This window comes from Chlorocebus sabaeus, chromosome 27 (genome assembly GCF_047675955.1).
Source record: "Chlorocebus sabaeus isolate Y175 chromosome 27, mChlSab1.0.hap1, whole genome shotgun sequence".
In the NCBI taxonomy this organism is placed as follows: domain Eukaryota; kingdom Metazoa; phylum Chordata; class Mammalia; order Primates; family Cercopithecidae; genus Chlorocebus; species Chlorocebus sabaeus.
The window spans coordinates 47,792,100-47,816,606 of record NC_132930.1 but is presented as its reverse complement, the minus strand read 5'-3'; the positions used below and the strand labels follow the sequence as shown (position 1 = coordinate 47,816,606).

The 24,507-nt window shown below is 49.2% G+C and overlaps 1 protein-coding gene and 1 non-coding gene across 5 annotated transcripts in view; both read left to right on the top strand.

Annotated features, from left to right (window-relative positions):
* Positions 1–24,335, top strand: part of NSD2 (nuclear receptor binding SET domain protein 2) — a 113,339-nt gene extending 89,004 nt beyond the window's left edge. For 3 of the 4 annotated variants that reach the window (XM_008018127.3, XM_073012572.1, XM_008018128.3), the window contains exons 16-22: positions 99–202; positions 1,645–1,914; positions 3,224–3,340; positions 16,876–17,017; positions 17,399–17,505; positions 18,650–18,854; positions 20,805–24,335. In XM_008018127.3, coding sequence (XP_008016318.1) covers positions 99–202; positions 1,645–1,914; positions 3,224–3,340; positions 16,876–17,017; positions 17,399–17,505; positions 18,650–18,854; positions 20,805–21,076 — 1,217 coding nt within the window. In that variant the 3' untranslated portion in view covers positions 21,077–24,335. The remainder of the gene's footprint in view (positions 1–98; positions 203–1,644; positions 1,915–3,223; positions 3,341–16,875; positions 17,018–17,398; positions 17,506–18,649; positions 18,855–20,804) is intronic. The other variant, XM_008018129.3, reaches the window with a different exon arrangement.
* LOC119618858 (small Cajal body-specific RNA 23) lies at positions 16,651–16,775 on the top strand. The gene has a single exon (XR_005235221.1).
* Positions 24,336–24,507: the final 172 nt, after the last annotated feature.

Sequence of the window (24,507 nt, the reverse complement as noted above, 5' to 3'; positions counted from 1 at the left end):
TAACATTGAAAGTTTAGAGTGAACTATAAAAATATGGAACTTGAAAGTAGTTACCTTTATTTACTAAAATCTTTACTCCTATTTCATTGACTTTTTAGCACTGCAAGAAGCTGAAGCTCGTTTTCGTGAAATTAAGCTTCAGAGGGAAGCCCGAGAAACACAGGAGAGCGAGCGCAAGCCCCCACCATACAAGCACATCAAGGTGGCGTGTGGGAGCTGTGTGCATGTGTGTGGAGGGAGTTTTCCCCAAGGGCTGTGAGCGGTTCTCAGGCACACCCAGGCTATAGCTGGGGAGAGGACTGTCACCAGCCAGGATCTGTGGTGCCTGGCATGGATGGCCACGCAAGAGATGATGAGCAAATGACATGGGGGGATCTGCATGGGGGTTCTTGGTTCCGCCTTGGAGCATGAGGCTTGGCTTGGTAGCTAGCAAAGGGGTTGGGGTGACAGTCCTGACCAGGCTGCTTGGAGCAGGAGGAGCTGAGGGATGAGCCTCCCATCTCCACCAGGCTGTTGCTAAGTGCTGGGAGTCAGTCATATGGGAGCAGGGCTCAGTGACCGAGCCCCAAAGGCATAGATCCTCTACCTCAGAGACCAAGGCGGGGTGTGGGGTGGGGGGCTTGCCAGTTCTGTTTATTCTAGTGAGCTCCAGAGCCCCAGCAGGAGGAAGTGCAGCCAGGGCAGGGCTCTGTGAGAGCTCCAGGCCCCTCAGGGCTGCCTGTGCTCAGAGCTGGTGCCTCTTGGGCCGCATCCCCAGGAGCCTTGTGGCCGTTCGTGACGAGTGTTTGTGATCAGTGTGCCGGAGGTCAAGTGCTCGCTCTGCCTTTGCTTGTAAAATGTGGGCTGCAGTCAATATCTTTGTGTGTAAAGAAAGCACTCTGTATTCATCTTTATATAGTATTTTCTTTGGGATGGATTCCCAGAAACAGAATCACAGGGTCAGAGAGCCTGAAATGTTTAGAATCTTGGGGAATATTCCCAGATTGTTCTCCGAAGGGTACAGTTTGTCACACTACAGCATCGAAAGGGGTGTCTTTCGCCACCTCTTTCCTAAGATTGTGCATTTCTACCCCAGCGGATTTTCAGCTATCTCTACTGCTTTATTATTTGGTTGCTTGTCTTTCACTAATGATAAACCACAAGGTCATGAGAGCAGAGGGTGTGCCCCCCTGCCCAGCACTGCTCCCCCCGGGGGGGCCTCCCATGTGGCTCACTGCTGGTGCTTGGTAAAGGAAGAGTCAGAGAGATGGGTCGGGAAGCTGCTCAGAAGAGCTCTTACCCAGCGTTTGCTGGACACCCTGCAGTGTACTAAGCAGTCAACATGCGTTTTCTCTCTTCATCTTACAATGGCCTGACTGGATACGTGTCAGCTCTTGTTCATCAACGAGAAGCCACAGACACTAAGATAAAATAACGTGAGAGGGCGTTGGTTGCCCTGCCTGCCTCCTGTGCTAAGAAGGCAGAGGAGAGCTCCTCTGGGATCTGGGGAGGGCTGTTCTGAGGAGTGTGTCCCAGTCGGGCCTCTGAAACTTTCTAAAAGGACACCTGGAGGCTGGGTAAGGAGAGGCCGTGGTGGGCGTGCCAGGGTATCTGGAAGGCTCTTCATTCATTTGCGGGCCAAGACAGCTTACTCCTTCCCTGCAGGTGAATAAGCCTTACGGGAAAGTCCAGATCTACACAGCGGATATTTCAGAAATCCCTAAGTGCAACTGCAAGCCCACAGATGAGAATCCTTGTGGCTTTGATTCGGAGTGTCTGAACAGGATGCTGATGTTTGAGTGCCACCCGCAGGTGTGTCCCGCAGGCGAGTTCTGCCAGAACCAGTGCTTCACCAAGCGCCAGTACCCAGAGACCAAGATCATCAAGACAGATGGCAAAGGGTGGGGCCTGGTCGCCAAGAGGGATATCAGAAAGGTATGTGCCATTATCGCCTCCCCTGCTTTTGAGAAATTACGGTTCACTGGGAATTAGACTTAGGTTTGCTTGTGGTGGTTTTGTATTCATGTGAGAATGGTATTTTTTGGAAAAAAAGATTTTTGTTTTTGTTTTGAGACAGGGTCTCTCTATCATCTAGACCGGAGGGCAGTGGCATGATTGTAGTTCATGGCAGCCTCAGAATCCTGGGCTCAAGCCATCTCCCACCTCAGCTTCCCAAGCAGCTGGGACTACAGGCATAGACGACCATGCCCTAATAATTTTATTTTTTTGGAGATGGGGTCTTGCTATGTTGCTTAGGCTGATTTCAAACTCCTGGCCCTAAACCATCCTCCTGCCTAGGGCTCCCAAAGCACTGGGATTATAGGCAAGAGCCTTGGTGCCTGACCTGAAATATTTTTTTGAATTGAATTATTACAATTGAATATTTTAAAATGTTACATGAAAGATATCTGCTAAAACTCATACATTCCCTTAAAGCATGCCTTATGTCAGAATTCTGATGGTTATTTTTATTGAAATGGAAGATTCGTGAAGTGACCCATTTTCCTCTGGGCTAGCAGCCAGGTGCTTGGGAGCACTCACCAGGCAGGCGTAAGGAGATTGCTCTTGTGAGGGGTGGTCCTGGCACAGTCTAGGACCAAGCTGTTGGTAGACACCAGGACTGCTGACCTCCTGCATCTGCTTCCAGACTGCATCCCAAGGACATCCAGGGACTAAGAGACATTTGGAACTGCTGACCCTGATGTGTTTTGGCATGGCATAGGGGTGGGTGGTCTCAGACCCCAGGTCCATACCAGGGCTGATCCAGCACAGAGAGTTCATAAGCCTGGTGCCAGTTCCAGCAACAGCACAAAAGGTTGCTTAGAAACACCTCCCCAGCATCCTTGTTCCTCACCTGCCTGACTGCTGATTCACCCAGACTTTCTGTATATCCTGTCAGATACTTTGTAGCCATTTTTTCTGTTGTGGAGATCACTGTGTAAAGTGGGTTATGTAGAAGCTTGGTTATCAGACAGCCCTCCTGAGACAAGGTCATGTAAGAAGCAAGGGTTGGCATGTTGCCACTTCATGAATACTTAATACATTTTTCATTGGCAACCTTTACATACAGATATGTCTGAGATCCTTTGAATTTAATGTATGAAGACTTTGTATGCGCCCTCCATGGAGGTATGCTGATGTGTGTGGTGCCCGTTCTAAGTGATCATGATAGGGAGTCTTGAGCCCCGACACTGAGGATTGGTCAGCACGCTTTTTGTCATGGCCACATTCTTGTGATTTCCAGGGAGAATTTGTTAACGAGTACGTCGGGGAGCTGATCGATGAGGAGGAGTGCATGGCGAGAATCAAGCACGCACATGAGAACGACATCACCCACTTCTACATGCTCACTATAGACAAGGTAATGTGGAAGGGTACCCCACTGTGAGCTTCTGCAGTGTCCTGGACCTGGAGCCCTGATGGTCACCGGTAGAACTGGACTTTGCCCTGTGGTGGCGCCAACATTTCTCTCCTTGGCTGCTTATTTTCAAACATCTGCATGTTTTCTTCTGAGGTGCAGCATGTCTTTCAGCTGCGCCAGAGGGCTACAGCTAACCACCTCTCAGCACTCAGGCACCCTGAGGCTCTGCTTGTCCGGGTGTGCATGCAGAGCATTCCAAGCAGCCTTAGAACAGGGCAGGGAAGTAGAGAGGACACAGACGAGGAAGTCTGAGCATCTTCTTTTGTTTTTTCAAAAAGATTGTATTTTATTTTTTCATTTTCAGTGCTCTTTGGGTAAGGTCTCAGCATCTTCTCTGTTGTGTAGCAGAATCGTTTTTGGTTGGTTGTTGCTTGTGTGAAGCCCATGTTTCTAAGCATTTTGGAACCTAGGTGCTAGAGGGATCAATATTCTCAGGAAAAGGAGGATGGGATGATTTGTGTAAAAGTGGGCATGGATAAAAGACAGTGCATCTGGAGTGCTCAGCTCTGGGCCTGATGCCCAACCCTGACAGGTGTTGCCGGGCCCTTCCAGGGCAGCTCCTTAAATGGCCACAGCCCCGTGGGGGTGCATGTCATCCTTTCCCTCACACAGCAGGCTTTTGGCTTCTGGATAACTTCAGCTGGGGAAGTGTGGCCTCCTTAGTGCCTGAGTGGTCTTTGAAAGGAAGGGAGATAGAATACATGTTTCTGCCTTTTGTTGCCCTTAAGCTCGTCATCTAGTAGAAAAGTCTGGCTATTTTTAAAAGAGTAGATTAATAATAGTGCTTGAAAACCAGATAGACAATGATCACAGATAAAAATTGTTGAACATTTCATAGAAGACAGATGTGATGAGATCTAGAGAGAAAGGGCTGCTGTGAAAATAAGAATGGTTCCAGGGACCTTGTCAGGTGGTCCCTGGTGAAGCTAAATCCCCTACCGCTGCAGTAGTGGGGCAGCGGTGGCCAGTGGAGCCTGCTCCGGGCGAGCACTGGGCTCTGTGTCAATCACTGCAGGTCGTGGGGCTTAGACCTTTCAAGGAAGTCAGTGTCATGAAGGACAAAAGAATCCTGAGTTAAAAGAGAGTAACTAAAGAATTACCCAGAGGAAGTGTGTGCTTCTTGATCAGAGCCTGAATCTGGGATGAGGAGCTATAAAGTATGCTTTTGGGGGCAGTGGGAAAAATTTTAATTTGGACAAGACGCTGTTCTTCATGTTAAATTTTGTAGGTGTGGAAGGTGTTGTGGCTGCGCAAGAGAATGACTTGTGATGCTTTTAGGGTCAGAGGTCAGATACCGGTAACTGACTTTCAAAGGATCGGGGAAAAATGTGTGTGTGTATACGTATATCCATATGTATCTCCATAAACACACCCTGAACCCCTCAAGCTGTGTGCAAGGTGAGCAAGAAGGATCCTGTTCTCCAAATAGTGGGTATCTGTGCTCAGGATCCCTGATTGCTGCTTCTGATCACAGAGGTGCAGACAAAGAGTGGGCTGCCGTTGTTACTACACCTCCCTCAGTTGTTACAAGCCCCTCCTCCTCCAGCTGATGTAGCTTCAAGAGGATTTAAAGGGCCAGCACCAATTGCCCTCCTCTTTCATTTTTCTGTTTTTCCCCTTTTGGGAGCCAGACATTAAAAGACTAGGACATTCAAAAAGCAGCTTTGGGGAAAAGTAGATAATTTAGAAAATTAGAAAGTGACTATGCATGCTCAGGTAAAGGTACAGGCTCAAAAAAGATCTGGAAAGACCTTAAATTTACATCTTGGGTTGATCCTCTGCATAGAAACAGCCTGCAACAATCAAAAGAAAATAAGAACAATAAATAACAAAAACAGCAAACCCAGGGCAAGGGGAGAAAGAATCTAATTTCTAGAGTTACCACATTATTAGACTTATTAGACTCACTTGTCCAGTGTTCAGAAAACAACAACAACAACAACAAACCCTACAAAGAGACAGGAAAATATGGCCCATTTAAAGGGAAAACAAAATAAACAAACTGTCCCTAAAAGAAAGGCCGGATGACAGATCTACTAGACAGAGACTCTAAAACATCTGTCTTAAAGATGCTAAGAAAACTAAAGGAAAACCTGCAGAAAGTCAAGAAAAGCATGTATGAACAAAATGGCAGCATCAATGAAGAAATAGAAAACCTATAAAGAGAAACAAAAAAGAATTGTTGAGCCTGAGAAACAGAAAAGAAGATTGAAGAAAAGTGAACGGAGCCTAAGGGGCATGTGGGCTACCATCAAACAGACCAACATATCTATTGTGGGAGTCCCAGATGGTAAAGAGAGAAAGAGGCAGAGACAACTTTTGAAAAAATAATGGCTGAAAACTTCCCAGGTTTGATGAAACACATGAATATAAACATCTAAAGAAGCTCAATGAACTCCAGATAAGATGAACTCAGAGAGACCTACATTGAGACATGTTATAATCAAACTTTCGAAAACCAGACAAAGAATCTTGAAAACAGCAAGAGGAAAGCTACTAATTACATACAAGGTGGACTAGTCTATTTTTACACTGCTTTAAAGATACTACCCAAGACTGGGTAATTCATAAAGGAAAGAGGTTTAATCGATGACTCACAGTTCCACATCACAGGGGAGGCCTCAGGAGACTTACAATCGTGGTGAAGGCGAACAGTACCTTTGCACATGGTGGCACGGGAGAGAAGTGTGTGAGAGCCCCAGAAAAACTACCATTTATAAAACCATGAGATTTTGAGAGAACTCACTATCATGAGATGGCATGGAGGAAACTGACCCATGATCCAATCACTTCCCACCAGGTTCCTCCCTTAACACCTGGGGATTACAATTCAAGATGGAATAAGCTACACCATACCACAAGGGATCCTCAAGGAGATTATCAGCACATTTCTCATCAGGAATTTTGAAGGCCTACAGGCAGTGGGCCAATGTATTCAAAGTGCTAAAAGAAGAAAAAAAAATGTTAACCAAGACTCTTATATGCAGTAAAACTGTCTTTCAAAGGTAAGGGTGAAATTAAGACACTCCCAGATAAAAGCTGAAGAAGTTTTTTAGCACTAGACCCTGCCCTGCAAGTAATGGTCAAGAGAGGTAATGAAGAGAAGCCTTGTAGGTTGAAATGAAAGGACATTATACAGTAACTACAAGTTGTATGAAGAAGAAAAATCTCAAAGTAAATACATGGTCAGTTATAAAAGTTTGTATCGTTGTAACAGTGGTTTATAACTCCATTTGTTTGTTGTCTACATGATTTAAGAGACATACATTTAGAGCCAGGCGTGGTGGCTCACGCCTGTAATCCCAGCACTTTGGGAGGCCGAGGCGGGCAGATCACGAGGTCAGGAGATTGAGACCATCCTGACTAACATGGTGGAACCCCATCTCTACTAAAAATATTAAAAAATTAGCCGGGTGTGGTGGTGGGCGCCTGTAGTCCAAGCTACTCGGCAGGCTGAGGCAGGAGAATGGCGTGAACCCGGGAGGCGGAGCTTGCAGTGAGCCGAGATCATGCCACTGCACTCCAACCTGGGCGACAGAGTGAGACTCTGTCTCAAAAAAAAAAAAAAAAAAAAGAGAGTGGCTCAAGCCTGTAATCCCAGCACTTTGGGAGGCCGAGACAGGCGGATCACGAGATCAGGAGATCGAGACCATCCTGGCTAACATGGTGAAACCCCGTCTCTACTAAAAAATACAAAAAACTAGCCAGGTGAGGTGGCGGGCGCCTGTAGTCCCAGCTACACGGGAGGCTGAGGCAGGAGAATGGCGTGAACCTGGGAGGCGGAGCTTGCAGTGAGCCGAGATCCGGCCACTGCACTCCAGCCTGGGCGACAGAGCGAGACTCCGTCTCAAAAAAAAAAAAAAAAAAAAAAAAAGAGAGAGACATACATTTATAAAACAATTACTAGTTTAAAAGCTGGTATTTTAATTTTAGTTTGTAAATTCTAACATTTTGTTTTCTGTATAATTTAAACTACTCATGCATTACTAGTTTTACTCATTAATTACCAGCTTGTGTTTTAGGGCACTCAGTATATAAAGATGTGAGTTTGTGACATCAGTGACTGAAAACGGTGGGGACAGAGCTGTAAAGGAGCAGGGTTTTTATGTTATTAATGTTCAACTTGTATAAATTCAAGTTATAATATTATATAGAGAATTGGAAAACTCAAGAAAATCGATGAAACCAAAAGTTGGTTCTTTAAAAAGATCAATAAAATTGACAAACCTTTAACAAGATGGACTAGGAAAAAAGAGAGAAGACTCACATAACTAAAATCAGAACTGGGTGTGTGAAGACATTATTACTGCTTCTACAGAAATAAAAAAGGATTATAAGAGAGTACTGTGAACAACGGTACTCCAATAAATTGGATAACCGAGATGAAATAGATAAATTCCTAGAAACAAACTACCAAGACTAAGTCATGAAAAAAAATAGAAAATCAGAATAGACTTATAACTAGTAAAGAGATTGACTCAGTAATTAAAAATCTCCTGACAGGCTGGGCGTGGTGGCTCACGCCTTTAATCTCGGCACTTTGGGAGGCTGAGTTGGGTGGATCACTTGAGATCAGGAGTTCGAGACCAACCTGGCCAATGTGGTAAAACCCCATCTCTACTAAAAACACAAAAGTTAGCCAGGTGTGGCGGCTTGTGCCTAATCCCAGCTACTCAAGAGGCTGAGGCAGGAGAACCTCTTGAACCTGGGAGGTGGAGGTTGCAGTGAGCCGAGATTGTGCCCCTGCACTTTAGTCTGGGTGACAGAGTGAGACTCTGTCTCAAAAAAAAAAAAAAAAAAAAAAAAAAAATTCTCCCGACAAAGAAAAGCCCTGGATCTGATGGCTTCACTGATAAATTTTTCCAAACACTTACAAAAGAACTAATACCAATCCTTCTGAAACTCTTTCAGAAAAACTAAAGAGGAGGGAACATTTCCAAACTCATGCCATGAGGCCAGCATTACCCTGATACCAAAGCCAGACAGGGATGCTACAAGAAAAACTACAGGCCAGGCGTGGTGGCTCAAGCCTGTAATCCCAGCACTTTGGGAGTCCGAGGCTGGCAGATCACGAGGTCAGGAGATCGAGACCATCCTGGCTAACACGGTGAAACCCCGTCTCTACTAAAAAATACAAAAAACTAGCCGGGCGAGGTGGCGGGCGCCTGTAGTCCCAGCTACTCGGGAGGCTGAGGCAGGAGAACGGCATGAACCCAGGAGGCGGAGCTTGCAGTGAGCCGAGATCGCGCCACTGCACTCCAGCCTGGGCGACAGAGCAAGACTCTGCCTCAAAAAAAAAAAAAAAAAGACTACAGACCAATGTCCCGTATGAACATTGATGGAAAAATCACCAAAATACAGGCTGCCCCTAACTTAGGGCGGTTTGCCTTACGATTTTTTGACTTCACGATGGCGTGAGAATGATACCCATTCAGTGGAAGCTGTACCCATACAACCATTCTGTTTTCCACTTCCAGTATAGGGTTCAGTAAATTACATGGGACATTCAAATTTATGTTAGATGATTTTCCCCAACTGTAAGCCAGTGTAATTGAGCACATATAAGTAGGCAGGCTAGTTAGGATGTTTGGTAGATTAGGTATATTAAATGCATTTGTGACTTAGGTATTTCCAGTTTAGGCTGGGTGCAGTGGCTAATGCCTGTAATCCCTGCACTTTAAGAGGCCTAGGCCAGCAGATCACAAGGTCAGGAGTTCGAGACCAGCCTGGCCAATATGGTGAAACCCCATCTCTACTAAAAATACAAAAATTAGCTGGGTGTGCCTGTAATCCCAGCTGCCTGTGTGGTGGGTACCTGTAATCCCAGCTACTCAGTAGGCTGAGGCAGGAGAATCGCTTGAACCCGAGAGGCAGAGATTGCAGTGAGCTGAGATCACGCTATTGCATTGCAGCCTGGGTGACAGAGTGAGACTCTGTCTCAAAAAAAAAAAAAAAAAAAAAAAAAAGATATTTCCAACTTAACAGTGGGTTTACTGGGACACAGCTCCATTGTAAGTGTTGCCAGACACTGAGGTTCCAGCCTAGGTCTGCCTTCTCACCGCAGGGAAAGCCAATCGCTGAGGCAGTCAGTATTGCCAGAGAAGAAGGGCTTTCACGTGGGTGACATCAGACGGGAGACCAGCCTCAAATCTGTCTTCCCAGCTGACTCAAGTGGTTATACAGGTTATACAGGTCAACAGGCAGCAGGTAGTCAGTCTGGTGTCTTATTGTCGGGATGGGTGATCTGGGAAATTTCAGTTCTTTGATACTGTCTGGGAGAGAAATTGGGACAGGTTCAAGTGGAGCATCTGTGCTTGCAAACCAAATTGGCAGCATATTCAAAAATTACACACCAAGGAACATAACCCTAGACCTTGCATTCTAGTGCCCTGCTTATCTGTGACTTTAGACAAAGATGGAGAGAGCTGACCATCAGTATAATTTAGCTGAATGAAATAATGAGATATTTTAGGAAGAAGAACATTGAATGTCAGAAGTTAAATGTGAGATCCAAGAAGTAAAGGTGAACAGACAAGTTTGTGGGTATGTGGATATGTCTTAAATAAGTCAGGTTGTGTCAAATTATGGTGGATGATGATGACTGCATGGCAGGAAGAAGGAAGATGAAAAGGAGGAGGCATTGAACACTGACGGTCACAGGGAGCATCGGGATTGTGGTGACGCCAGGGTGAGCTGCTTGTTTTGTGAGGGTGGAGGGAAGAGGTTTATTAACCTTAGACTTCGTCACAGTATACATGTGACATCTACATGGGAAACTGCTAAATGAATAGAAGTGGAAGATGTAACTTCCACACCATTAAAGGGCAAAAAGGAGAGTGAGGAAAAGTCAATTTAGTAGAACCTGAGGGAGGAAGATGGGGGAAAGAGGAACAATAGTAATTGGAAAGCACAGATTAAAAAAAAAAATCAAAATATCAATTACCACAATATATGTAAGTGGTTTAAATGTATAAGTTAAGACTAAGATTCACATTAGGGTTAGTACATAGTAACAACAAGGAAAGGCTCCCACAGGCCTTAATGTTTGTAGTTATTGGAGTGGAGGAGACACAGGAGACAGCATGGAGAGGAAGAATTAGATGAGATGCACATCTGACAGTTTGGAAAGATCCTAAAGGTAGTGTTCAAAGAAAAAACTAAGAGAATGTGATTCACAGCCAAACAAATCTATTCATAGGATTCTGGTAGCAGATGGCAGCTGCTCACTTCCAGAACAAAAAATATACACAAAGTACATCTTCATGGAAACTATGTGGCCGGGCGCGGTGGCTCAAGCCTGTAATCCCAGCACTTTGGGAGGCCGGGACGGGCGGATCACGAGGTCAGGAGATCGAGACCATCCTGGCTAACATGGTGAAACCCCGTCTCTACTAAAAAATACAAAAAACTAGCCGGGCGAGGTGGCGGCGCCTATAGTCCCAGCTACTCGGGAGGCTGAGGCAGGAGAATGGCGGGAACCCGGGAGGCGGAGCTTGCAGTGAGCTGAGATCCAGCCACTGCACTCCAGCCTGGGCGACAGAGCGAGACTCCGTCTCAAAAAAAAAAAAAAAGAAACGATGGGACAAACAGACCCATCCACTGAAGTCCAACAGGCAGAGAAAAGTACTGGAGACCTGCAGTGTCGCCTGAGCACAGGGAGTGCAGTGATGTGGGAGTGTGGCCTGGCAGCCAGAGCAAGCACTTGGGCCTGCTCCCAGCAGAGCTGAGAGTTGAAAGGGAGCAGTGGGAAAAGAAGGCATGGGGAGTTCCTGAGAAGAAGAGATGACGCATCTTTGAAAGGATCACCTTCCAAAAGGAAGGCAACATTCTGGAAGGCAGAGAGAAAGGGACCCAAGGCTCTGAGGGCCCACAGAGACTTGGGTTCTGTGGTGAGGAGACCTCCATCAAGCCGACAGCAGTGAGACAAACCTGGGGTCCAGCCAGTACCCGCTCCAGGAAATCCAGCTTGTTCAGAGAATGATGAAAAGGTTATGTAAGAAAACCCCAGCCAGGTGCAATGGCATGTGCCTATAATCCCAGCACTTTGGGAGACCGAGGCAGGAGTACTGCTTAAGGCCAGCCTGGAGTTTGAGACCAGCTTGGGCAACACAGCAACACCTTGTCTCTACTAAAAAATAATAAAAATTAGCTGGGCACAGTGGCATGTGCCTGTTGTCCCAGCTACTCAGGAGGCTGAGGTGGGAGGATCGCTTGAGCCCAGGAGGCTGAGGCTGCAGGGAGCCAAGGTCCTGTACCATTGTGCTCCAGCCTGGGCAACAAATTCTGTCTCTAAAACAAACAAAATCCTGACCCAAAACAGCAGAACTTCCTTATAGATGGAGAAAAGCCACTTAGAAAAATTTTTATCACAAAGCAGATAAAAGTTGTACCCTAATATTCATCACAAATTTTTTGAATATGAGGATTCAGAGATAGCCAGGCAGAAAGGAGAGCTAGATTGGAAACTTGTAGAACTCAGGAGTGAAACAAGGAAAAGAAAATTATTTTCTAAGCAAAGCCTAAACCTCAAGGAACACACTAGAGAGTAGGAACCACAAGGACTGCACGAGGGTGGATGTGGGGAGTGAGCAGAGTGCAGCTGAAAGAACCTGGGGGAGAGAGAGAAGGAAGGTCGGAAGGAAAGAGAGAAGGATGAGAGTGGCGCCTTGGGCAGAGACTGCTGAGGAGAGGCACTGTGCATTCAAGCAGGCCAGAGAGTGGTTCAGCGGGGCTGAGTCAGATTGGGCAACATCATAAATAGGATTACTGGATGCAGCCAAGAATCCTGTAGATAGGCAGGCAAAACAAAACAAACAAAACCTAAATTGCTTCTAAGGGGAGAAATAGGGCCAGCTGGAGGCTCTTCATGGCAGAACCCAGTGCCCCGGACAGGGTAGGCTCCATGGAATGAGCCAGGGGTGTCCATTCAGCCATGTGACTCTCTGGGTATAACGACTACAGAGATGCAGGTTGGAGCATAGAGAATTAAAGGAACACGTCCTTCCTGAGTCAACTGCTAAGAGATGAGCTCCAAGCCTCCAGCAGAATCAGGTGAAGCTCCAGCAACAGGATGGGCAGTGGCAGCAGCGTACTCAGCATGTTGCCCCCACCAGAAGGGGCAGTGGGAGGAGCAGGGAGAACGGAGGGTAAGTTCATCCCCAACACCGGTGAGCCAGAGCCGCTGAGTCAGGTGGGAGCAGAAGCTGAGGTGTGTTCTGGAGCAAAGGAGAGCATGAAGATAATGCCACTGATGAGAGCTGGGCTCGAGGGGCAGTTGAGGGAGGGGATCCCGGCTGATTTCAGTGTGCACAAGCAGGGGCAAGGGTGTCCGGGACATTACATGCGGGCGTGCAGGTTGACGGGTCACGTAAAGGGCCGCCAATAGGAGAGGACAGAGTCCCCAACAGCAGGAGATCCAGCAGCCCCTCTGCCTCACAGTGAAAGGCTGAAAGCCCATAGAAACAAGCAAGACATGAATGTGTTCTAACTGTGCCCAGCATATCTGGAAAGAGGAAATGGGCTCACTTACTTCTTAAAAGACTTCCAGATTGGATCATAAAACCGAACTCCCTGCAGCATGCAAGGAACAAAGATTCTGGAAGGTTAAAAATAAAAGTGTGGGCAGGCTGGGCTCAGTGGCTCACACCAATAATCCCAGCACTTTGGGAGGCTGAGGCGGGCAGATTGCTTGAGCCCAGGAGTTCGAGACCAGCCTGGGCAATATAGGGAGACCCTGTCTCAATTAAAAAAACAATTATGGGCAAAGGTATGCCAAGGTAGAGTCGAAGAAAGGAGTTGTTCTCAGACCAGGTGGAATTCAGGCCCCACCACTTTCAGTGAGACAGAAGGCGGCTTTTTTGACACCAGAGCCACCACTGGGGATGAGATGCACCCTAAATTTAGGGCCTTCCCACTAGCCTGTGGGATCCAGGAGAAAGGCCAATGAAGACAGCTGACGGCGAGTTTGCCTCTTAGTTGAAGGCAGAGATTCTGGACAGATGATGAGCATGAATTCATCTCGTCAAAAAGAAGGACAGAATATACTGGAGGAAGTGTTTAGAGACCAAGCAGAGACTTAGAAATTAAAAAACGAAACAAAAACAAACAATAGAAATAAGTAAATCTCTTCTTACAAACCCACAACAGTGCTGTGTATTTTTCAGAGACACACGTACTGAGGCGTGAGGTCCGAGCCAGGGCGTGGACCTGTGTGTGAACATGGGAAGAGGGGCCTGGGACCTGTGAGGGTGTGTGCCAGCCGGCAGGGCGCACCTGAGCAGCATGGAGAGCAGTTCCTTGTGACCGAGTGGGGTTTACCCCAGGACCGCAAGGAGGGCTTAGCAACCCTGTCAGTAGGTAAAGGAGGAAAACAAATCCAGGGTCATTTTCATGAACACCAGAAGATACTTTGAGAAAATTCAAACCTATTCCTGACGAAAACTTCCAAGAAACCAGGACTACAACTGTGCTTACCTTGCTAAAGGACATCAGCGGCTGCCAGCTGATGTTTGGTGAGCCAGACACTTGTGGCCGGTTCAGAAGTCAGGACGCTCATGCCGCTCCTGTCCCCACTGAGGCTGCAGCAAAGCAGCAAGAGGCAAATGGTGTCTCTTGGAGAATGAGACGGGTGTTTGGTGATGGCCTCATGTGAGCTGTAGTGACAACAGAGAGAGGCCAGGTCCACAGGTTTTCCTCTACCCTCCTCATATATGCAGAGCCACAAAGAGCGTTGATGCATGTATGTGAATGCAGCAGGCTTCTTTGGCAAGTTTGGCAGTGTCACTGAAGGACACGAGAGATGACATGGACGAGTGGTGACACGGGCTATGTCCCAGCTGGGAAAGGAGAGGCTGTGAGGGTGGAAATCTTCCCCGGTGCAAGCTCGTTGTAAGCGCAATAAAAATAGCAAAAACGTTTAAATATACCTGGACAGGCAACTTCAGAGTCCACGTAGAAGGAAAGATCTGCAGGTCTAGCCAGTGCTCTATCTTGAAGCCTTACTGTAGGAAAGGGGCGTCCCCTGGGGGTGACAGTGCTCCCCATGGTGTTCCTGTGACTCCAGCGGGGCCCAAACCCAGGTGGTTGGCCAGGGGGAGTGTGGCCAAAGCCAGGGCTGGGCAGCCCATGTACCACGCACTGATGCCTCCCCTCATACCACTTACGAAGGCCAATTCCAGATGGACTAACAGCTAGGAGAGGGGGAGATGGATGTCATAATCTGTGTGGTGGGAAAAGCTGCATGCAGCTATTCAGCAAACCGAATATGCATGAAGCAAAAGGGTAAAATAGTTGCAGCTTTGTGAGAAAAGACATTGCGCAGGGAAGATTCCCTTGCGAGCTGGGAAGTGATGGGAAAGGTTTCGATACATTTTTTTTTTCTTTTTGGAGATGGAGTCTCACTCTGTCACCCAGGCTGGAGTTCAGTGGCACAATCTCAGCTCACTGCAGCCTCTGCCTCCCAGGTTCAAGTGATTCTCCTGCCTCAGCCTCCCGAGTAGCTGGGATTACTGGTGCCCACCACCACACCTGGCTAATTTTTGTCTTTTTAGTAGAGACAGAGTTTCACCATGTTGTCCAGGCTGGTTTCAAACTCCTGGCCTCAAGTGATGCTTGGCCTCCCAAAGTACTGGGATTACACATGTGAGCCACTGTGCCCGGCCAACACATTGTTATAAAGGGGTCTGATGTTTGGAATATCTAGGGAACACCATCTGAAAATCAGTTAAGATAAATAAAACAGGGTCAAGACATGGCAGGCAACCCACAGATGAAAATTGGCCTGATAAGAAGGAAGTGGCACTGGACCTTGCTGGTAATGGTAGGAATGTAGGTTAGACATGGTGCTGCCAGGCGTCAGAGGCTGGGGTTGTCATTGTTGGCTTTGGTGGCATGTCCCAGGTGCATGCCCCATGCTGTCCTTGTCCCTGGTGTCCTGCAGAAGTGATGTGCATGCCAATGTGCACGTCAGCACCACGGCTCAGTGCGTCATGACAAAGCATCTACAGAGGGCGGATGAGCACCCCCACTTCTGTGTTAGGGGGTGTCATGCAGGTGTTGAAGAGTGGCACTCTGGCTTGATCAGTGTATTTCATTATTGTGAAAAGCACCTTGCAGAAAACCACATTCTGGTACCATTTCTGGTTTTAAAGGGATGGCCTATGTGGGTATGTAGAAAGGACAGGGGGCCAGCGGTCCCAGACAGGGGCACCGTGGGAGATTGCACTAGGGCTGGGTGCGTGGGCAGGTGTGTCAGAGGTGGTGTGCGAATAGTGTCTCCGAAGCCTACTGCTTCCTGGGACCATGAGACAGCTAGCTTATGGATGTCCGTATGCCTGTATTTATCTCTATTCACACACGTGGTTTTGCGTGAACACATGACTATTATGCTTTATGTGGCCTTTTGATTTTCCCCCACGCGGTTGTGTGGTGGATCTGGCGGCTCCTCGGGTGAAGCCGGGACTGTCCGTCCCCCGCTGCTGGGTGGAGGCCGGGACTGTCCGTCCCCCGCTGCTGGGTGGAGGCCGGGGCTGTCCGTCCCCCGCTGCTGGGTGGATATATTGTCTCCAGTTCCTGCCTTTGGCCTCCAGGCACCTGGATTTCAGTGGGTCAGTTCTAGGCCACATTGTGCTTGCATTTGTGACTCCCAGGGCTCTTTATCAGATTGCTGTCTCGAAAGCCTTCCTGCCAGCCCTGTGGCCACCCCCTCATCTCAGCCAACGTGACATCAGCGCCATGGTGCAAAGTCAGAGCTCACTGTCACTCTGATCTGCATTTCTCCACCTTTGCCTGTATTTGCTCTTTGCGAATTGTTTCTTTGCATCCCTTGCTGGTTTTTTGGTTGGGTGAGTTTTTTTTTTGAGACGGAGTTTTGCTCTTGTTGCCCAGGCTGGAGTGCAATGTCATAATCTCCACTCTCTGTAACCTCTGCCTCCCGGGTTCAAGTGATTCTCCTGCCTCAGCCTCCCGAGTAGCTGGGATTACAGGCGCCCACCACCACGCCCAGCTAAATTTTTTTGTATTTTTAGTAGAGATGGGGGTTCACCATGTTGGCTAGTCTGGTCTCAAATTCCTGCCTGCCTCAGCCTCCCAAAGTGCTGGGATTACAGGTGTGAGCCACCACACCCAGCCAGGGTGAGTCTTGTTCTTGTCCTTGAGTGCCACTTAGCTAGGCTGTTGGTGTTGACCTTAGCTCCCTTGTTTGCCATCATGGAGGATGCTAGGAGCTCCGGCTCCCTGTCCTGTCCTTCTGGGCGCTCACTAAGGCTCGGTCCTCTCCACGTGGTCCTGACCTGTCCTCTGTGAGCAAGAGAAACAGGACTGGTTTGGGGGTGTCCTGTCTCAGTGGACACGGGGCACCACGGTTTTCAGTACAACAAGGAACACAACTTCTTCAATGTGCCTTATGATGGTGAAAGTTCCCTTTAAAAATAACACGATTGCTAACACTTGATCTCATATATCGCTTGACTTTCCAGGACCGTATAATTGACGCTGGCCCCAAAGGAAACTACTCTCGATTTATGAATCACAGCTGCCAGCCCAACTGTGAGACCCTCAAGTGGACAGTGAACGGGGACACTCGTGTGGGCCTGTTTGCCGTCTGCGACATTCCTGCAGGTACAAGCTCTGGGGACCCTGCTGGGGACCCTGTGTGGGGGCTCCTGGCTATGGGGACACTCGCGTGGGCCTGTTTGCTGTCTGCGGCATTCCTGCAGGTACAAGCTCCAGACCCTGTGTGGGGCTCCGGCTATGGGGGCAGAGTGGCCATTGCTGTGAGCTGCGTGGGGCTGGACTGGAAAGGCTCTGGGGGAGGTGGGTGCTAATGTGGAGTCTCTTTTGGTTTGAATGTCTTTTACCAAACAAAATTGAAAGGCCATGGATCAAGCCAGTATAGATACGAAAATAACAGAGTATTTTTGTTGACCTAATACACGGCCCTTAGCGTTGGAAGAGAAAGGCAGGTGTTTCCAATTTGGTGTCTGTCTGCTCTTCTCCCAGGGACGGAGCTGACTTTTAACTACAACCTCGATTGTTTGGGCAATGAAAAAACGGTCTGTCGGTGTGGAGCCTCCAATTGCAGTGGATTCCTCGGGGATAGACCAAAGGTAAGGCTGTGATGCCTGCCTTCCGCCCAGGCTCTGTATTGGCATTTTACACCCCTAGAGACATGTGCCTCACCGTGAACAGTGGCCTCCTCCAGGCTGGTTTGTTGCTGGACAGGTGGGAGCGAGGTCCCTGCTGTGGGCTGGGGAGGATGGCTCCCCAAGCAGGGCACAACAGTGCCTCTCAACAAAGGCCAGTTGTTAAGAGTTCCTCACTGAGAGTGTTTCCTGGGGCTGCCAGAACAATGCCCCACAGACGGCAGGGCTTAACAGGAGCATATCGTTTCTCAGTTCTGGGGGCCAGAAGTCTGAAGTCAGGGTGTGGGCAGGGCTGTGCGCCCTCCGAATCCTCCTCGGGAGGCTCTTTCCCAGACCTGTCTCCCGTTCCTGGTGGCGGCCACACCCCTTGCCGCTCCTTGACTTGTGGCAGCACCGCCCAACTATTCTCCCTGCGAACATGACTGTTGACTTGACCTTCTTATAAGAGCACTGGTCCTATTGACTTAGGGCCTACCCTACTACTGTGTGACCCCCCATCTTAACAGATCTCATTGACAATGACCCTATTTCCAAATACAGTCACCTTCCAAGGTTCCAGGAAGGACAGAGATTTGGGGGGGCACTCTTGCACCCCTTCCCTGTGCTGTGTAGAACCTGGGCCTGAAAGCCTGACAGTGGCACCAGCTCGGCCCTGAGCCGGCGTCTGTCCTCAGCCTTGTTGCTGAGGAGGGTCACTGCCCTCAGGTCACTGCCACCCAGAGGGCACGTGCCTGTGGAATTTCCCAGTGAGGAGACCCCGGGTGGTGGGCGGGAACTGTGACACCTGTGGTGGCCTCCTTTGCTCGTGAGTCCCATCAGATCCTGGAGCTGCGTGTCTGCTGAGATGCTGCTGAGATGCATCATTGCAGGCTTCCAACAAAGCTCGCTCTAGTCGTAGTCTTTGTTCAGCTTTTTCACGCTGAGTTGAGTGAGTCTAAGGATGTCTGGGGAGCACGGGGAGGACACTCCTCTCCTCCCTTCTTCGTGTTGGGCACCTGCAGAGATCTCTGAAGTTTCCGGATTGTAACTTGCTCTTCTGCCCTCTCTCTCTGTTTGCTTCAGCCTGTGTAATTCTTTCCGGTGATCTGTGCTTAATTCTTGACTCTAGACCTCAACGACCCTTTCTTCAGAGGAAAAGGGCAAAAAGACCAAGAAGAAAACCAGGCGGCGCAGAGCAAAAGGGGAAGGGAAGAGGCAGTCAGAGGACGAGTGCTTCCGCTGCGGCGATGGCGGGCAGCTGGTGCTGTGTGACCGCAAGTTCTGCACCAAGGCCTACCACCTGTCCTGCCTGGGCCTTGGCAAGCGGCCCTTCGGTGGGTGTGCAGCCTCATGGTGGCTTGGGGCTGTGTCTGTGTGGCAGGCACCTGATGGTGGCTCCTGCTGCCGCTTTTCCTGCTGACCAGGCCTCATCTGGGTGCAGGCGCATCAGGCACTCATGCAGCAAAGGCCCTGATCCAGGGTGGCAGAGCCTTTCTTTGTTCCATCAGCCGCACATTCTAGATCTCTGCATCGAGCAGAGAAGATATGTGGTGACGGGGTAGCCCCTGGAACCTCCAGGAGGGATTCAGGCAGCCCGAGGCCCAGCTGCAGAATTGGGGCTCTCATCCATGCTGTGGGGGCGGGGCGGCCAGGAAGGAGGCGGCCCTGGGAACTAAAGCCCCTCCTAGGAGAAAGGCCTCTACAGCAGCCCCGGCACCTGCGTCTCCCTGGCAGGCCAGAAGGGTCTGGCCTGGCTGCACTACACTGGGAACGGAGGGGCCCAGAGCCCCTGTCCTGGATGCGCAGGGCAGGCTGTCCCCAGAGACACCTGTGCACCAGGAGGCGCCGCTGGTTGACGAGCTGCAGATCTGGCTCCGTTTGAAGGAAAGTAGAGTGGGCTCCACCTTCCAGCACCACGCATTTCAGAGATGACAGGCGCCAGTGGGAAACAGTAGCGTCTTGTTCCACTTGGTGATGAGACAGTCTGAGAAATGGGTCGTGAGATGACTCTGGTGCTGCACAAACATCATGGCTCACACCTAAGGGTGCAGCCGCCTCCGTTACAATCTTGCAGTGTGTCGCCATGGGGCTCATGACTGTGGAATCACAGAAGAAAAATTAAAAGGCCCTTACCCAAAACAAGAAACCAAAAAGAGGCCGGGTGCGGTGGCTCACGCCTGTAATCCCAGCACTTTGGGAGGCCAAGGTGAGCAGATCACCTGAGGTCAGGAGTTCGAGACCAGCCTGACCAACATGGTGAAACCCTATCTCTACTAAAAATACAAAAATTAGACTGGTGTGATGGCACGCACCTGTAATCCCAGCTGTTCGGGAGGCTGAGGCAGGAGAAATGCTTGAACCCGGGAGGTGGAGGTTGCAGTGAGCCGAGATTGCAGAGAGCCGAGATAGTGCCATTGCATTCCAACCTGGGCGACAGAGCAAGATTCCATCCCAAACCAAAAAAACTACAAAAAGAAAATCCAGGCCAGGCATGGTGGCTCATGCCTCTAAACCCAGCACTTTTGGGAGGCCAAGGTGGGTGGATCACTTGAGGCCAGGAGTTTGAGAGCAGCCTGGCCAACATGGTGAAACCCCATCTCTACTAAACATACAAAAATTAGCTGGTCGTGCTGGCGGGTGCCTGTAATCTTGGCTACTTGGAAGGCTGAGGCAGAATCGCTTGAACCCGAGAGACGGAGGCGGCAGTGAGCCAAGATTGTGCCACTGCTCTCCAGCCTGGGCGAAAGAGCTAGACTCCATCTCAAAAAAAAAAAAAAGAATTCAGATATTTGTGTGAAAAACAACACTTTTGTATGGTAAAGATGACACACGATAAAGTGTTGGCCACGGGTGTGAGAGGGTGGTCCCTAACCTGACAGAGCCTTTACAGAGTCATGCCAGAAAGATGAATACCCAAGTTGAAAATCAGTCTCTTGGGAGAGGACAGGTGGCATGAAAATGAGCAAAGCAGCCCCTGCTTGTCCACGCGGGGCCGGGGGACACTCCTGCACCCGGCACAGCTCCTGTCTCAGTTGCTGAAACATAGAGATGTTAACAGGTGGTCCTTAGGGGCCTGACAGGTACTGTGGAGTCAACAGGCCCTGCCAGGGAGCCTGCCCGGACTGCAGTGGAGACAATTTGTCTGCCCATCCTGTTAGCTGGAGCCAGCACTATTTTAATTTGTGTTCATTTGACCTGACAGTCGTAAGTCATCTTCAACCATGAGAAAGTTGAAGTTGTGATTCCGTCACTTCTGTGTGCTCATATCTTGTGTTCTGTTGCAGGGAAGTGGGAATGTCCTTGGCATCATTGTGACGTGTGTGGCAAACCTTCAACTTCATTTTGCCACTTCTGCCCCAATTCATTCTGTAAGGAGCACCAGGACGGGACAGCCTTCAGCTGCACCCCGGACGGGCGGTCCTACTGCTGTGAGCATGACTTAGGGGCGGCATCGGTCAGAAGCGCCAAGACTGAGAAGCCCCCGCCAGAGCCAGGGAAGCCAAAGGGGAAGAGGCGGCGGCGGAGGGGCTGGCGGAGAGTCACAGAGGGCAAATAGCGCCAGGCGGCAGCTTGGCCGGATCCACGGGCGGTGTAGGGCAGCCGGCCCTGCCTGCGGGAGAGGGCGAGCATGAACTGGCCCAGAGGACCCAGCTCGAGCCGCCAGGACACAGACGTACAGGCCTCCTCGGGAGGGAGCGCCTCCCCACCACTGAGCCATCCTCAGCAGCATCTGCTGCGTCTGCACTGATGACCGTCTGAGCCCAGCTCAGCGTTCCTGGACAAACAGCCTCACTCCTCAGCGTTACCGCCACACTTGAATTTCTCAGAATGTCAAGGTTCCCTCCCACTCTTATTTTTTTAGGTTAAAGTTAATTGGCATATGGAATGTTTTAATCTCCTCTGAAATGTGTAGCGTAGGCTTTTCCCGAGGGTCGCTAGAAACTCGGCTTCGCGTTGCTCTGCTTCTGCTTTCAGCGCCGTCGCCACTCAGGAGAGGCCGGGTAAGGCCTGTGTGAGGACTGACCCTGGATTCCTCGAAACCGCCATTGTGATCATTACTCTGCTCTTTGGAAACGGCTGTATCATTTTTTTGTACTAATGTGAATTGTTCCTCAGAAATGCTTCTTTTCCATCCTAGTGAGAAGCTGGCCACGCAGGTGGTGGCAGCAATGGTGTTGTAAGATTTCCTCCCGTCGTTTTTTCTCCTCGTGGATTTGAATGAAATGCCAATAACACGTCCACTTCAGCGTGTAGTTCCCGCGGAGCACTTTCGAGGCCTGGCCGGGTTGGGCCGCGTCTCACCTGGGCCTATCTTCTGAACTCGCTAGGTTCTTATCAACATTTGGGGGAGAACTTTGTATATTTTTTTCATTTGGCTTTTCTTTACCAGTTTCTGATTTTTATTCTCAATATATTTTTGCTAAACCTATTTCACAAATCACCACCGACTGAAATGTGTCTTTACTGATGCGACCCTGAGTTCCATGGCGAAAGGAGTGACTTCCACAGGGCCTGAGACCACAGTCCGCTTAGAGCACAGGAAGTGACAACTTAGGGAGCCCCGCAGGGCGCGGCAGGCCCCAGGGACCACAGCACCCGCGGGTCTCCAGAGAGACTCAGAGTGGCTTCCATCTCAGCACTCTGGGTCTGCTGATGGAAGACGCAGACTCTGCTCATCAGTCGCCCTCCGCCAGGGCACCCACTGAGAGGTGTGGTCGTGGGGGTGGAGGCCTGCCTGGCAGGTGTGTGTGCCCTGCCCGTGTGTCATGGGCACTGGTCTAGGCCAGGTCTGACACCCACTTTCCTGTGAGGTTTCACTTTAGTTTTTAAAAGGTCCAGTTCTACAAAGTGAGACCTGAGTACTACATATGTTGTAAGAATTGGTTCTTTCTTGAGGGATCCTCGACCCTGGGAAGTCTGGAGCACCCTGAGAAGGGGGCACGGTGTGTGCCTCTGCCCATGTGCCCTGAGGGGCTGCTTGTCTGGGAGGGAGGAGGGAGAGAACATTCAGCAGCAGGTGCTTTTTTATGGCCTTTTCTTAAAATAACCTAAGGAGGACACATCCATATTGCAGAGAAGTTTACAAAACTCCCCTTGAAAACTGCTGCTGAGGCTCCTGTTAATTTTCTGTGGCATCTTTCATGCCTTGGTAAACTGCAGTGTCTTTGGACCTGAGACTGGCTACTCTGTGGTTTTGTGACCTGTAAGCGTGGGGTTTGGGGTGTGTGGCCTACAGGGTCCCACGCTTCCCTGAGCACTGACTGGAAGTTTCACTGACTGGTGGCTGTCCCTTCTCCCATCACAGCCCGCAGCAAAGTTAACTACACAGAGGACGCAGGGGAAACGAGCTGAGAGGCCACTGACTTGCTCGTGTGGCCGTGGCCTCTGAGATGCACTCGCTGGTTAAGATGGGGTGGGAGTGCTTTCCAGTTCAGACTCTAACTTCTCTCAAATTGTCCTAAGAAAATACTGGATCGGCTCATAGATTTATGCTCCTTATGCCCTAACTTGGAAGGTTGTTATAGGGACAGGCCGGGCAGTGTCCCCACATACGTGTGGCCCTGGCCTTTAGAGTCTAAGGCTCCAGGGCCTCGCTGTCACTTGCCCGAAAGATCCTTTCCGGCAGCTAAGGGACTAATAATGCTTACGTCAAAACATCAGAATCGGCTTTGCAGTGCACTTTGGGGAGCAGATATTAACTTATTTTTGACAGTAGTGAAATATTGTGACTTTTAATCGCTTTGATAATACTTCCAAATTATTTTATGATCTTTCTGAAGGAAATACTGCAAAAATTTTAAATATGGTTCCTCCCCCTTTCCAAAACCTATTAAACTAATGAGCAAATAACACTAACTTTGAATGTCTCTAGAATACCCGTTGATAACTCGGTGGAGCCAGGCTTTGGGGTAGCGGCCCTGAGCTTGCAGGGCTTCTCTCCACCGCGGCTGACCAGGCCCCCAGCTCTGACTGTGGGTGTGGTTGGCTCCCGGCCCTGCCCAGCTTTGTTCTGAGGATGCGGTGGCTTCCTGATCATCGGCTTCAATTCTTTGTCATTAATGTGAAGCAAAACACAAAAACTGCCCCAATCCCTCAGGATTCCTTGGCATCCAAAACCAGGATCTGCACCTAAACCCATACCCACCCGCGTGTGGTCACAGGGGATATGTCCGATTGGGCAGCTTAGAACGTAGTCACCTGTGGGGGAAACTCTTCAGGCACCTGAAGTGAGAACCCAGCTGTCCATCCTCAGGCCAGCCTTTCTTTTGGTGACACCCGTCCGCGGCTGTCTGGGTTCCCTTCATGGTGTTTGTCTTGACGTCTAAACCCCAGTGTGCGCAGTGCCCATCTTCCAGAACTACCTTATTTTCAAGAATTAAATGTTTTATAATTCAAGTTAATGCAAATGACTGTCAGTTGCCAAATATCTTGATCCTATGAGTGTAGTTGATGACTGTTAGTCAGTAGAGTAAAATGCTGTGTCCATGGGGTGTCACGGCCTCACCAGACCCTGTTGAGGTGTGAAATGCCCTGTCAGAAATTAAATACAAACTTAAATGTGCCTATTGGTGTCTAAACTTCATACAATATAAGGTCAGATTCCTTTTAGGAATACTGGGTGCTGTCACCAGGTTTGATAGTTAGACTTAAAAACTTGAAATTCACTTTTGGGGGGGGATATACTGAAATAGAGATTTGAGACTTGCCAGTTGGGGGAAAATAGCATTTAAAATGGAAAGCTGTGTTTGGAAAATTGTGTATGAGTATTTTTGTATTAAAAACATTTTAAAGGCTTTTTTTCTTAACTTATTTTACATGGGATTGTTTGATTTTTTATTTCCAGTTACTTTGAATTGCAAAGATTGGGCGTGGCGCTGATGCTTCCCATGGGTGGGGCTCCCTGTCCTGACCGTGTCATTTTGCCTTTGACCTGACCCGCTGGGGAGAGGCAGCGCCATCTTGGGAAGTATAACAAATACTGGAAAT